Source organism: Branchiostoma belcheri, unplaced genomic scaffold (genome assembly GCF_001625305.1).
Source record: "Branchiostoma belcheri isolate BF01 breed outbred unplaced genomic scaffold, Haploidv18h27 scaffold13, whole genome shotgun sequence".
In the NCBI taxonomy this organism is placed as follows: Eukaryota; Metazoa; Chordata; class Leptocardii; order Amphioxiformes; family Branchiostomatidae; genus Branchiostoma; species Branchiostoma belcheri.
Genome location: NW_017802713.1, coordinates 4,151,356 through 4,164,419, shown reverse-complemented (window position 1 = coordinate 4,164,419; position 13,064 = coordinate 4,151,356). Strand labels below are relative to the sequence as shown.

Below are 13,064 nucleotides of genomic sequence, written 5' to 3'. Positions count from 1 at the left end.
AGAGGAGCTTTTTTAATTTTCTTTTTAGCAGTCGCTGTTTTGCTTTTAACACTCAAAAACTAATTGTTCAAGTCCCGACGTATGATTTTTTTAAATTTTCTTTTTAACATCCGCTGTTTTGCTTTTTTTTATCAGATGTGTTTTTTTCTTTAAGTGGTCTCGTACCAATTTCATCAACTTGGGTAATATCATTTCAACAACTTCTACCTCAATAACGGCAGTAAAACCTTCGTCAGCTGAAATGTCAGCTTTTTTTAAAAGTACTTGTTTTTATTAATATTACTTGAACCGAAACGTTACAAGTCTGAAACCGGTCCAGTGTACCAGTAGACAGCATTCTGCAGGGCTCGGCTTAAAAGAAGTCTAGGGTCGTTTTTTTTTTTCATAGGGTCCGTCAACACAACATTTTTTCCTAGGCCTTATTATTATACATGTATGAAGTGGTGCATATAATTATTGGAACTAAGTTACCACAAATTTACTTGGAGTTGCCTGAGACATGGGACTCAATTTGTGTAACCTTAAACTAGTGATTGCCTCTCCAAATATGTAATGACTGTGTCAGTCAAAGATCTTCTGCTCGACTACTACTACTATATGACGGTAACCATATTTTATTTGACATGTTCATGGGCAGGAGTTGAGAAGTATTTCACCTTCATTAAGAACCAAGTAAGCACAGACTGGAAGGACCTGGCTGATCATCTTGGGTTTAAAGCTCCAGACACCAACAACATTGACACCCAACATCGGTCCGACAAGGAACGCTGTAGGGAACTACTGCAGCAATGGCACAAGCGGAATGGAAACATGGCCACCATACAGGTGCTGATGAAGGCTCTGGCTAAATCAGGTCTACAACTTGTTGTGGACAATCTGAAGAAGGAATATCCAGGTATGGGCATTTCTGTTATGATCAGAAGAAAGTTTTAAGATTATTTTAGACTGAAAGTAAATTCTTTCTGCCTCAAAATGTTGTACAGTGTAATACTTTAAGTGATGGTTTGAATTTTAGTATGACGATAGTGATGACATCTATATTTGTACCTTTTGTTACAGACGTAAAAGAAAGGAAAATATTAAATGCAAAGCGGCGTTGCCGTCCTAAGGAATCAACTAGTAGCAGCCCCAAAGGAAAAGTGAGGAGGAAGTCTCAAGGTAATTTTGTAGGAATTGTTTGAGACAGTGAATAGAACACCAGACCTATTGCACAGGCAGGCACCTCAACCAATGTATTAAAAATGAGTAAAATAAAGAAAAACATTGTGTGGGTCATTAAGTAAACTTTTTTTGTTTTTAGTCACTCCAAAATTGAATTTGATGTCGTAAGCTGCTTTAATATCGCAAGTCATGCTTTTTTTTGCTTACTAATGTTACAACGGAATTGGAAACGCTGGACGAAGAAAACGTTTTATTTTCCAATATGTTGAGAACAATCTTAAAATATTCACATAATTGAGTAAAACATATATGTATTATAAAATGAAGCTTATTTAAAAATGTTTCTCATTAATTATGCAGATTAGCCTTGAAGCTTCACTTGAAAAGTATCGCAACCTGATAACCATTACACTTGAGGAAATTTGGAGACTGCATTTGATTGAAATGATGTTTGACGTTGCATGTACAATACTTAGTATCAAACAAATATTTTTATTTTTTTAATCCTGTGCACCCACGAGAAGTTGTTAATGAAACTTGCTGGACAAGAGAACACCTCCAGGCAAGACCAGGCAGTGCAGAAACAACTGTCACAGAGGGAATGCTACAGGAAACACAGTCTTCTCTATTTACAGGACCTGGTATGGCATAATATAATGTAATATTTTGAACCTGTTGCAATTTTGCAAAATTGGTGTGTGTGTGTGTGGGGGGGGTGCTGTCCAAATAATTTCAATCAGTCAAATGTCTAAAGAGTGCTGAAGTAGAATGGCATTTTATAAACCTCTTAGACATTAGATTATTACAACTTTATTACTTTATTGGAGAATTCTGGTGAGTCGTATTATGACAGCTGCCTGTATGTGTATTCTTCAACCAGACGTTAGTGACCTTGTTAGACACACAGTGCCATCTTGTTATATTACACCTGAGTAATTAAAACTGTCAGAAAGATCCACTCAAACCATACACGTCAACAATTAATTTTTTAAGTTTTAAAACAATTGCACAATGTGTTAAATAAGATTACTGTAAAAGTTTGTATGATGTATTCTTTCCAGATTGAAAAAATGTATTCTTAATTTCCAAATCATAAATCCGCTAAACTTGATTTTGAGTGATGATAAAATTATTGTAGCCGTAGACTTACATAGCTTCCATTTATGATGTGATAGATGTCCAATGTAACTCTTCTTTGTCCAGTTCCATGCCTTCATGTGAACCTCTACCTTGGCCAGATGTTGATGCAACAGCCACATACAGGCATGCAACAACCACCTGCTTGGATGCAACAACCACTTGCTGCAGTGCAACAAACAGTGGTGGGGGTGCTACAGCCACATGGTGGGGTGCAAATATCACCTGCTGGCGTGCAGCAACCACCTGTTGGGGTACAACAACCAGCTGTGGGGGTGCAACAACCACCTACTGGGGTACAACAACCACCTGCTTGGGTACAACAACCACCTGCTTGGGTGCAACAACCACCTGCTGGGATACAACAACCACCTGCTGGGATACAACAACCACCTGTTTGGGTGCAACAACCACCTGCTGGGGTGCAACAACCACCTGCCGAGGTACAACCACTTGCTGGGATGCAACAACAACCTGCTGGGGTACAACAACCACCTACTGCGGTACAACAACCATCTGTTGGGGTGCAACAATCACCTGATGGGGTGCAACAATTACCTGCTATGGTACAGCAACTACCTGCTGAGGTACACCAATCTCCTGTGGGGGTGCAACAACCACTTGCTGCAGAGCAACAACTACCTGCTGAGGTGAACCACTCTCCTGTTGGGGTGCAACAACCACCTGTTGGGGTGCAACAACCACCTGCTGCTGTACAACAACCACCGGTTGGGGTACAACGACCACCAGATGGGGTGCAACAGCAACCTACTGAGGTGCACCAATCTCCTGTTGGGGTGCAACAACCACCTGCTGGGGTGCAACAACCATCTGCCGCTGCTCAACAACTACCTGCTGAGGTGCACCAATCTCATGTTGGGGTGCAACAACTACCTGCCGCGGCGCAACAATCACCTGCTGGTGTGCAACAACCACCTGCTGGGGTGCAACAACCACCTGCTGCGGTACAACAACCACCTGCTGTGGTACAACGACCACCTGATGGGGTGCAACAGCAACCTGATGGGGTGCAACAACCACCTGCTGGGGTGCACCAATCTCCTGATGGTGTGCAAAAACCACCTGCTTGGGTGCACCAATCTCTTGTTGGGGTACAACTACCACCTGCCCGGGTACAAAAATCACCTGCTGGGGTGCAACAACCACCTGTTTGGGTGCAACAACTACCTGCTGGGATACAACAACCACCTGTTTGGGTGCAACAACCACCTACTGGGGTGCACCAATCTCTTGTTGGGGTACAACAATCACCTACTTGGGTACAACAACCACCTCCTGGGGTGCAACAACTACCTGCTGAGGTGTACCAATCTCTTGTTGGGGTGCAACAACTACCTGCTAGGGCGCAACAACCACCTGCTGGGGTACAGCAACTACCTGCTGGGGTGCAACAACCACCTGTTTGGTTGCAACGACCACTTACTGCAATGCAACAACTAACAGTGGGGGTGCTACAACCACATGTTGGAGTGCTACAGCCACATGTTGGGATGCAACAACCTCTTGCTGGGGTGCAGCATGGTGGCATTGATGTCATGAAACGGATCTTGGAATTGGAGCGAACAATGTTTACTGCAGATGTGCTAAAGGATCCCGAACTATGGAAGAAAACTTGTAAACTTTTCCGCTTGCACAAGGCTTTCTTGATAGAAGCTGTGACAGGATCGTTCATCCTCCTCCTGACGTTCCTGCGCCAGACTGATGTGGACAGGTTCTACCACAACCACTACAGGGTGGGGGAGGGAACCCTGTCTCAACAACTCTCACACATCCTCATCTCAGACGACCTACAGGACAAGGTCAAGGGCGCCCAGCTGATCGTGAGGCTCCAGGTGAAGCATGAAGACTATATGCAAGTTCGAAACAGACTGGGGCAAGGTGAGAAATACAACTTACAGTTTAACAATAAGTTTTATCTACAAAGCTCACTGAAAGCTTTAAATTACATTGTATTGTTTATTACCCTCGCCAAGAAGGTTAATATGTTTTCGATAGTATCATGTGCGTGTGTCTGTCAACACGATAACTCGTGAAGACTTAATATGGATCGTCTTGATACTTGGTAGGTAGGTAGGTATCGATGAGACCTCAAAATTATTAGACTTTGGGACCCCTGGCGGGCTTGTCATGGTACCATAGTGGCAGAAGAACTTTCGGTTTTGATATCTCGTGATCTGCATACGTATGCTAGGGTCACATTTTGGATGGTAGATAGCATGCTTGGCAAGAAGTGACGTCGACATGAGTTTGGGAAGTTATAAACAGATTGTTCTGGAACAGCAGGGGCATTTGAAATCTTTCAGAGGGGATAACTAAAGAACTGGTTAAGGGATCTTCATGATTTTTGGCATGTAAATGTATGTAGCCTAAGTGATGATTGGCATAATTAAATGTCATGCAAATCAGGATCTAAAATGCATAATTAATGAGGAAATTCTGCAAATCTACTTCATTCCATGATAAGAGTATTTAAACTTGCTTGTGGCTTATGTAACTGAGAATGATAGGATAGCGGTAGATATAGAATATGTAAGTGAATAACGTATTTGCATAATTAATGAGAAAATGCTATAATATCATAGTGGTAACTTCTCACTTGCAATATTTGGAAGTTAAGTGAATGGTTAAAATCACCAAACATAACTTATTTTGTTTACCAGTGGAAACCGGTCGAACCATGCCTTCAACAGTTATGCTGCTTAATCCACTGTCTCACACACTAAAGCAGACTGATTTAATTTATACCATTTTGACGAAGGCAATAAGATACTGCATGAGAGACATGATCAGAATATTGACTGTTCATGTGTTGATGAGTCAATAAAGTAAAATAAATAGATACCTAATGCTTTTAATTTGAAAACAAGGAAACAAGCCTTCAATGGGACTAACTCTAGATATAGATCTGCTCCTGCCTTAAATTTAATGATGACATCATCATCAGTCAGCTGTGGCACAGATGGTAAGATATTTTCCCAATTTTGTCCGTTTGAGGGCCCTCCATTCCACAATGTATGCTAAATGCTCTTTCATTGCTGTATTTTTCCTGATGAGCGCAGGACTGGACCGTACCACTTCTGTTGACAACCTGCTGGCCCTCCCATCCCCTAGCAGACAGGTGGACCATCCCAGCCTGAGAGGTCTAGACCTGGCTGTGGTCAGTGGACAGGACCAGTCCTGTAAAGATGAGACCGATTATGACTCGCTAAAACTCACAGTCAGGCAAGTACAGACAGCCCTACGGACAGGTAAGGAAAAATCTCAGCAAGAGACCAGGCAGATGATGCAGGAACAGGTGAGCAACCTGAAGAGGGAAGTGACAAGGTTAACACTAGAGAACGAGGGTTTCCAACAAATTCTCCCTGAACAAAAACAAGAAATCAATCAGTTACAGGACATTAACGAAAAAATGGCAGCTAGAATAGAGGAACTGCTCATGCCCCCTGCCAGCCAGAGAATGGAGAGTGAGCGTCAAAGGACATATGCTGGGATGGAGAGGAGACAGTCTGAGCCAGAGTACAGAGGAAGTAAGATGAAACTGTATTCAATTTTCTAAAAGTAAACCTAGGCCACAACAAATAAATTTTAAGAATGACATCCTCAGTTTACAGTCTTGCCATCAACTAATGCATAAAAATGCACAAAAAATGCATTAGTTGATGGCAAGACTGTAAACATCTATTCAACAGTCAAGTAAACATGCAAAAAAGTCTGCTCCCCTTGCATAATGGTTTACTCTCATAATGGTCTTTATCAATATTCTTTAACAATGAAGTAAAGACTGATTGGGATGGTTTTTCAATTATTGTATCATGCTAACTGTGACATTATGGCGTCATAACCAATATGAAACAAAGCTTCTGATTCGTCAACGTCACCTGCTTGCTATAATGATAATTGATACAATGTAGTTTTAAGTCTCTTTCATAACTCCTTTCTATAAAATATGACCTGCAGTAAGACATAAGGCCAAGGACAAGGATGAGTTCCTGCGGGCTGCAAGGGATGGAGATGTAGAGACTGTGAGGAGGAGTCTGGAGAAAGGGGTGGACGTCAACATAAAGTCCATCACCACGGTAAGTTGGGCTTGGAGAGATTTTCATGTCAAGAAAAAGTGGTATATTTTTGGTCCCACTAGCATCTTGTTGTGAAACTGCACGGTGTTTTTGATCAACTTCATTCAGCCGTGTCTTCTTTACAGTGACCTTTCCTTTGACTGTTGGGTCTGTAAAGTAGTAACATGTGACTTCACACACCCGTATCTTAGATCTTTGTAACGTTTGCTTTAACTGTTGTGTTACAGGACGGAGACACAGGTCTGCATGTAGCGTGTAGAGAGGGTCATGTCAAAGTTGTGGAGCTGCTCATTAAGAATCAGGCTGATCTCAATGTAGCCAACAAGGTACGAAAAAGAACAACTTTGAACATTTGTATTTGTACAGATACAACGCCCAACTACAACACTTACTTTTACAGCTTTTTGTTCTTTATAACGTTTGCTTTAACTGTTGTGTTACAGGACGGAGACACAGGTCTGCATGTAGCGTGTAGAGAGGGTCATGTCAAAGTTGTGGAGCTGCTCATTAAGAATCAGGCTGATCTCAATGTAGCCAACAAGGTAAGAAAAAGAACAACTTTGAACATTTGTATTTGTACAGATACAACGCCCAACAAGAATTCCGAGACTTCATACCTCCATGAAATATGGGCTTAATATGTAAATGTAAATTTCTTCTTTAATTATGCAAATGACCTCTGCATTAACATGATGTATGCATCGTGATGTATGTTAACTTTTGATTAACTTACAGATGTCCCAAGTATGACATTCCCATCATTCGCCATTTTTTTTTAAGAAATCATAGAATTTTCGCATTAATTATGCAAATTAGGTCATCATTTGCATATTTAGTATCTGTTGATGTTCCGCCTGCCATAGGTTACATTATTTATTACATTACATGTATGAAAGTAGTATAATGTAAAACACTGTAATTATAGAATTCCCTCATAAAGTCCTCATTTGCATAGTTTGCATTTAATTATGTACATCTCTCTCTCAGCTACCTACACACCAAAAATTATGAAAATATGTTGTTCCTATCTGGACTTATTGGCTTTGAAAGTTTTTACCAGAAACTAACCTGCAGTTCCAGAACAAGCTGCTAGGGGGACCAACCTTATTCCTGACAGGATAAGCTATCTGTCACCAAAAAGTCAAGACCCTAGCTTGTTCAGGACAAAAGATACAAAAACCGGAAGTTCTGCTGCAGTACCAAGGTCATCCACCAGGAGGCCCATACTTGACCTTGACCTTTGTCTTTCCAAGACTTACCATCATACCAAATATCATCACAATCCATAAAAGCGTTTTGAAGTTATGCTGACTACAAAGTTGCGAAACACACACAGACACACACACAGACAGACAGACACACACACACACACACAGACATACATACAGACAGACACGCCAAAAACACCATTTTTCATGGAGGTAACTACAACACTTACTTTTACAGCTTTTTGATCTTTATAACGTTTGCTTTAACTGTTTTGTTACAGACCGGAGACACAGGTCTGCATGTAGCGTGTAGCGGGGGTCATGACAAGGTTGCGGAGCTGCTTATCAGGAACCGAGCTGATCTTCTGAGGACTAACAAGGTAAGAACGTCAAATATGATAAACAGACTAAATAACATATTCAAAAAAAAGAAAGGGGAGTAAGTAGAAGTTTTAGTCACAAAGTATACAATACCATACAAAAGAATTTAATCTTTTCTGCAATCTAGGCGCAAGTGTGCTGCGTTTAACCTCTTTTAGCTGTTTTTTTTTACTTCAGGATGACGATCGTCCGATGGACATTGCTACTGTAACATCTTCTTCAATGGCAAGGCCACTGGACCGAAGTACAATATTATTGGTAGAAGTAAGTTATCTATGTACTAGGCGTAAATGACTGCTCAATGGTGGAAAACATTTGTTTGTCTTATGACAACACGGATACAGTGCCTCAAGCATTAATATTGTTGGGAATTGGTAGCCAGGGTATGGAACTCGTTTCGATACAGATGTCTTAGCGATACCCTTGACTAACGCCACATTTCTGGAGGGTACGGTGTCAGAAGTAGCTACTGTATTCTAACCCAAGAAAAAAACAAATTGTCAGTCAAAATCTGCTTCTATTATTTTTTGCATCTAGATTTTTAAAAAATTGACAAAAAAAGAATGTATGATATGGACTATAATAAGGAATTTTCTAATAGAATGTGAAACTTATTACTTTTTTTACATTGTATGATTAACTCACATGTGCAGACAGAAACACGGAAGCAGGCAGAGTACGGCGAGATGGTCTCCTCTCTGGGTTCTGAAGAAGAAACAACAGTCAAGCTGATTCTTTCTGGAGATGGGCAGGTCGGAAAAACATCCTTAGGGGCCATTCTAAAAAAGGTAGGTATAGTCAAGGACATTACTAGTTTATAGAAAGTATGGTACTAAACACACTTCACGTTAACTGCTAATAGTTTTAAACATCCAATTCTAATGCCAAATGTTTCAATGAACAGCACTATAATAATAATTGTGTATCAACAGTTTATTACGTTTTTTTTCAGACCTGTTCTAGAACTTTATAATTTTCAAAGATACACTGAGGAAAAAATAATGGTTTAATGCTTCTTCCAGACTGGCTTCTTCCTGGCTGTTTTATGGAACATTCGGACGAAGGTCAGAAAGGAAGACTTCAACCCCACCCCAGGAGTGCACGTGTCAAGTAAATACGTGAAGGGGATCGGGAGACTGAGTCTGCATGACTTCGCAGGACAGGCGCAGTTCTACGTCACACACGCCATGCTGCTCCGTACAACAAACGCCATCTTCCCGGTCGTCTATAAAATCACAGATGGGGAGCAGGAACAGGAACGTCAGGCATGCAGACTTTTTGTCAATTTTCTTGCTGTTTTCATATAACTCATTAACATGATGGTCTATACCTTAAGATGCAAAACATTTTATTCAAAATCCTAAAATCCTTCACCCATTCTATGTTCATATTGTCAAGCTCCACTGCCTCATACTGGAACCAAGTATGATGCAAGTGACGGCGAAGATATGTAGCAAGTATATATTAACTCTAAACATTACATATTTTTCTAGGTCCATGGTTGGCTAAGTTTCATCAACCACAGTAACCCAGATCCCACCAACATGCCCCGGATCGTCTTGATCGCCAGTCATGCTGACAAGCTACAAGATAAGATAGCAGGTAACGCATCAGCTTCATCGTAACGTTACGACCACCAAAAGATACGTGTTATGTTCATGGCCACTCTGATACAAGTTACCTGCACTACAGCCGACCTTGAAAGCGTCTGCAGGATGAATGGGCATTTTCATTGCTCTGCGTCTTCTGCAACCTTGATGCAACATAACCGGCATGTTCCCTTTTTATGCCCAAACGTTCAGGTCTCCGCCGCGCCGAAGCCATGGTTGAACACTACAGGAAACTGTTCGAGGGGGCACTGGTGGTGTCACCGGAGGTGTTCCTGATGAACTGCCTGAAAGCGGAGTCAGCTGACATCAGACGACTGCGACACGTGCTTGCTGCTATCAAGGAAGAAATTCTGCAGGTAAACAACTTAAAGAGCACGAACATTCGCTGACATGGAAATGAGAGGACCACCATGTACTTAGATATCTGCGTGTGCGTAGCTAGTCCAGTGGTTAGCGACCCTACCTCTGGACTAAGAGGTTGGGAGTTCGAATCCTAACTGTCACCAATTGGAAAGGGTTCGCGGTCCTTAGGACGGGACGTTAACTTGTGATCCACTGTTTATTGCGCTTGTCAAAAAGAGCAAGGGGAATTTCCCCATCATGAACCTGTAAATACTGTACATAGCATTTGTCTTCTCTGTTACAACCAGTGGGGGAGTGAGCTAAAACTGGATCGAGGTCACTTGCGTTACTTTCCATAAATTTTGTAGATCTGTATTCTTTCCTACTTCACAAAAACATGCAGGACCGACAGGCTGTTCCAAAGGTCTGTGTGCAGCTGATGTCCAACCTGGCATGCTGGAGGGAGGAGAGACAGACGTTCCCGGTACTGCAGTGGGAGGAGTACCTGGCAGTTGTTCAACGGGACATTTCCGTCAGCCTAGCAGAGAGAACTGTGCAGCTCGCGTCATCATACCTGCATGATATTGGAGAGGTAAATCTTCAAACGCTATTACTTATGTATGATAAAAAGATTTCAGACATATATTTAGGAACCTGTGAACAAATAGTGAACAAAAATGCGTTAAATTAAATTCCAATGTACTTTTCTTCTTTTTCAAAACTTAGATTATCTACCTTCGCCGCGATGCCACTGCTGTGGTAGTTTTGTCCCCCCAGTGGTTGTACACGTCAGTCTTTGGCATTCTCCTGGCTCCTGACAACTTCCCCATCGACAACATCAAGCGAACTGCCCAAGATCACGTCACCTATGAGGAACTCCAGCGGGTCTTCGGCACTGTTGCCGACATCCCTCTGCTCATCAGGCTGCTGCAGGACTTCCAGCTCTGCCACACGTTCGACGGTCACACCTTCATCCTCCCCAGCCTGCTGAAACAGGAGATAGACGAGAGGGCGTGGTCTCCTGTGTCCGGCAAGGCTGTCTACTTCGGGATGCAGATCCGCTGCCGCACGGAGATCGACAGCTTCTCGTGCGACCTGTTCCCCCGGCTACAGACGCTGCTGCTGCAGGCACATCCAGACAAGCTCAGCCAACCTCTGCTGTGGAAGAACAGCGCCAAATGTACCGACGGGAAGGCCGAAGCGCTGCTGCAGATCTCACAAGACAGGAGGAAGCTCAACATCTTCGTCAGGAGCAACGATGGCGACAGGGAGGACTGCAACTCCATCATGGACCTCCTGACAGACATGGCGTACAAACTCCTGCATGAGACCAGCCCAGGAGCCAGGTCACAAGACATGGTGCTCAGCGCCCTGGACCTCCGGGAACACAGTCCGCAGCCTCACGCCTACAGCAGGGAAGAGGTGGAGGAGACGGCGGGGGCGGGCAGGGACGTCGTCCATCCTCAGAGGAAAGTCCCGGAAAAGGTCAAGGACCTCCTGTTGCACCTCGGAAACCTGAAAGGTAATATTGTATCAACATCCAACACTGGGTTTTAATGTGCGATTGTCTAATATTTCCTAGGACGAGATATATGATCATATTGGTATATGCCTAAAACCCATTCCATGTACGCTTTAAAACTGATGTTCATAACATCATCTGTAAAACCTTCCTCCTATTTGCAATGGTCACTTGCTATATTCTCTAATATTTCAAGAAAGGGTGAGGAATGACTTTTACTAAAAGCTTGTCCTTTGTAACACCACAGGCATGCTGGGAAGAGTGGCCCGGAAGCGTCCCCAGCTGGTGGAGACCCTGCGTCGCATCAGCCCCATCCTGGACCATCTTCGGGCCGAGGACGTCATCAGCCCGGAAGAGAACGACCGCATCCGGGCTACCAGGACTGCCAGGAGTCCCCAGGATGCAGCGGGCGAGCTGCTGGACATCCTAGAGGCCAAAGGTGAACAGGCGTGCATCGGGTTTCACAAGGCTTTGAAAAATGTTGACCAGTTTGCTGCCAGCCTCTTACTAGAGGAGGAAGCAATGCATATTAGGAAATAGGCTGCAGCAAGTTAGAGCAATCCGGAAAATAACTGTTATGTATCATATTTTGGCTAAAAGTGTCAATTTCAAATTGTTGATTATAGACTGGAATATGTTCAAAATGTATTAATTTTAAAAATAAAGTTTTGCCACGCAGACCCTGTAATTGCATTGGATGCCTTTCATCAGCACATTGAATTTCATAGTTTTAAATAGCTAACGTTCAGTTAGCAGCAAGGCTAAATCATCAGCTTTGAGTAAAAATTTATGCAAAACAGATTTTTGGCTTCTTCTGTGAAGATTTTTCAATTTGGTTTTGGTACTACATATCTCATAAATTTGTGGTGTAGAGATAGAAACCCCATTTTTATTTCTTCTTAATTTCTTCATAACTATACATTGCCATTTTAGTAACTTGAAGGAAGCTTCTTTCCGTTCATTGAAATGTTTTGTTTCTGTTTCCTCTACATCAAAATATCATGTTTTAAAATAATCATCCAATGTATCATTTAGTTCATTACAGTGCATAAAAATACGTCATTAGAAATGAGAATTTGTAGTAGGATGCCACCCAGGTCTGTCTAAAGTTTGAAATGGCTACAGTGCCATGTTACGTGTACCATAGCCACAGGTCATGAACTTGAGGTAGGTATCTCAGACAATTCTGATGCAATGTGTATAAAACTAATATTCTGTAGAATCTACAGTTAGAAAGCTTTAGTGTAAGAGACATTAACATAAACTTTTGCATTCGTTCCATAATCAGATCTGTAAGTCACAGATACTAGAACATGTAGTTCATCTGACTAAGCAGGCTTGTTAAAACAGTGTATACAATGGCCATGTATGAAAGTATGCTGTAATCTAGCCTTCCACTTTTTCCTTAGCAAGTAGTTGAATCCAGTATAAACGTTATAGTGGCATGCATGTCCCTCTTTGATATATGAAAATCAATTGAACTTATTTTAGTTACCAGTATATGCATGCATATAATTGTTCTGGTTAAAACACTTGGTATCTCTAAACTTATTTATAATTGAACGGTTTTGCCGGTTCCCGCTGGCTTTCCTGAGAAAGTAAATGG

General features: G+C 42.1%; 2 protein-coding genes across 2 annotated transcripts; both read left to right on the top strand.

The window, feature by feature from the left end:
• Positions 1 to 3,884: 3,884 nt before the first annotated feature.
• LOC109463743 (ankyrin repeat domain-containing protein 2-like) lies at positions 3,885 to 8,132 on the top strand. The gene is made up of 7 exons (XM_019760590.1): positions 3,885 to 4,197; positions 5,379 to 5,846; positions 6,277 to 6,395; positions 6,623 to 6,721; positions 6,839 to 6,937; positions 7,885 to 7,983; positions 8,112 to 8,132. The coding sequence occupies exons 1-7, from the start codon at positions 3,885 to 3,887 to the stop codon at positions 8,130 to 8,132; spliced, it is 1,218 nt and encodes a 405-aa protein (XP_019616149.1).
• LOC109463840 (death-associated protein kinase 1-like) lies at positions 6,660 to 12,011 on the top strand. The gene is made up of 11 exons (XM_019760717.1): positions 6,660 to 6,721; positions 6,839 to 6,937; positions 7,885 to 7,983; positions 8,162 to 8,248; positions 8,638 to 8,772; positions 9,007 to 9,249; positions 9,478 to 9,586; positions 9,787 to 9,950; positions 10,340 to 10,528; positions 10,663 to 11,458; positions 11,706 to 12,011. The coding sequence occupies exons 4-11, from the start codon at positions 8,177 to 8,179 to the stop codon at positions 11,996 to 11,998; spliced, it is 2,001 nt and encodes a 666-aa protein (XP_019616276.1). The 5' UTR covers positions 6,660 to 6,721; positions 6,839 to 6,937; positions 7,885 to 7,983; positions 8,162 to 8,176; the 3' UTR covers positions 11,999 to 12,011.
• The last annotated feature ends 1,053 nt before the right edge of the window (positions 12,012 to 13,064 follow it).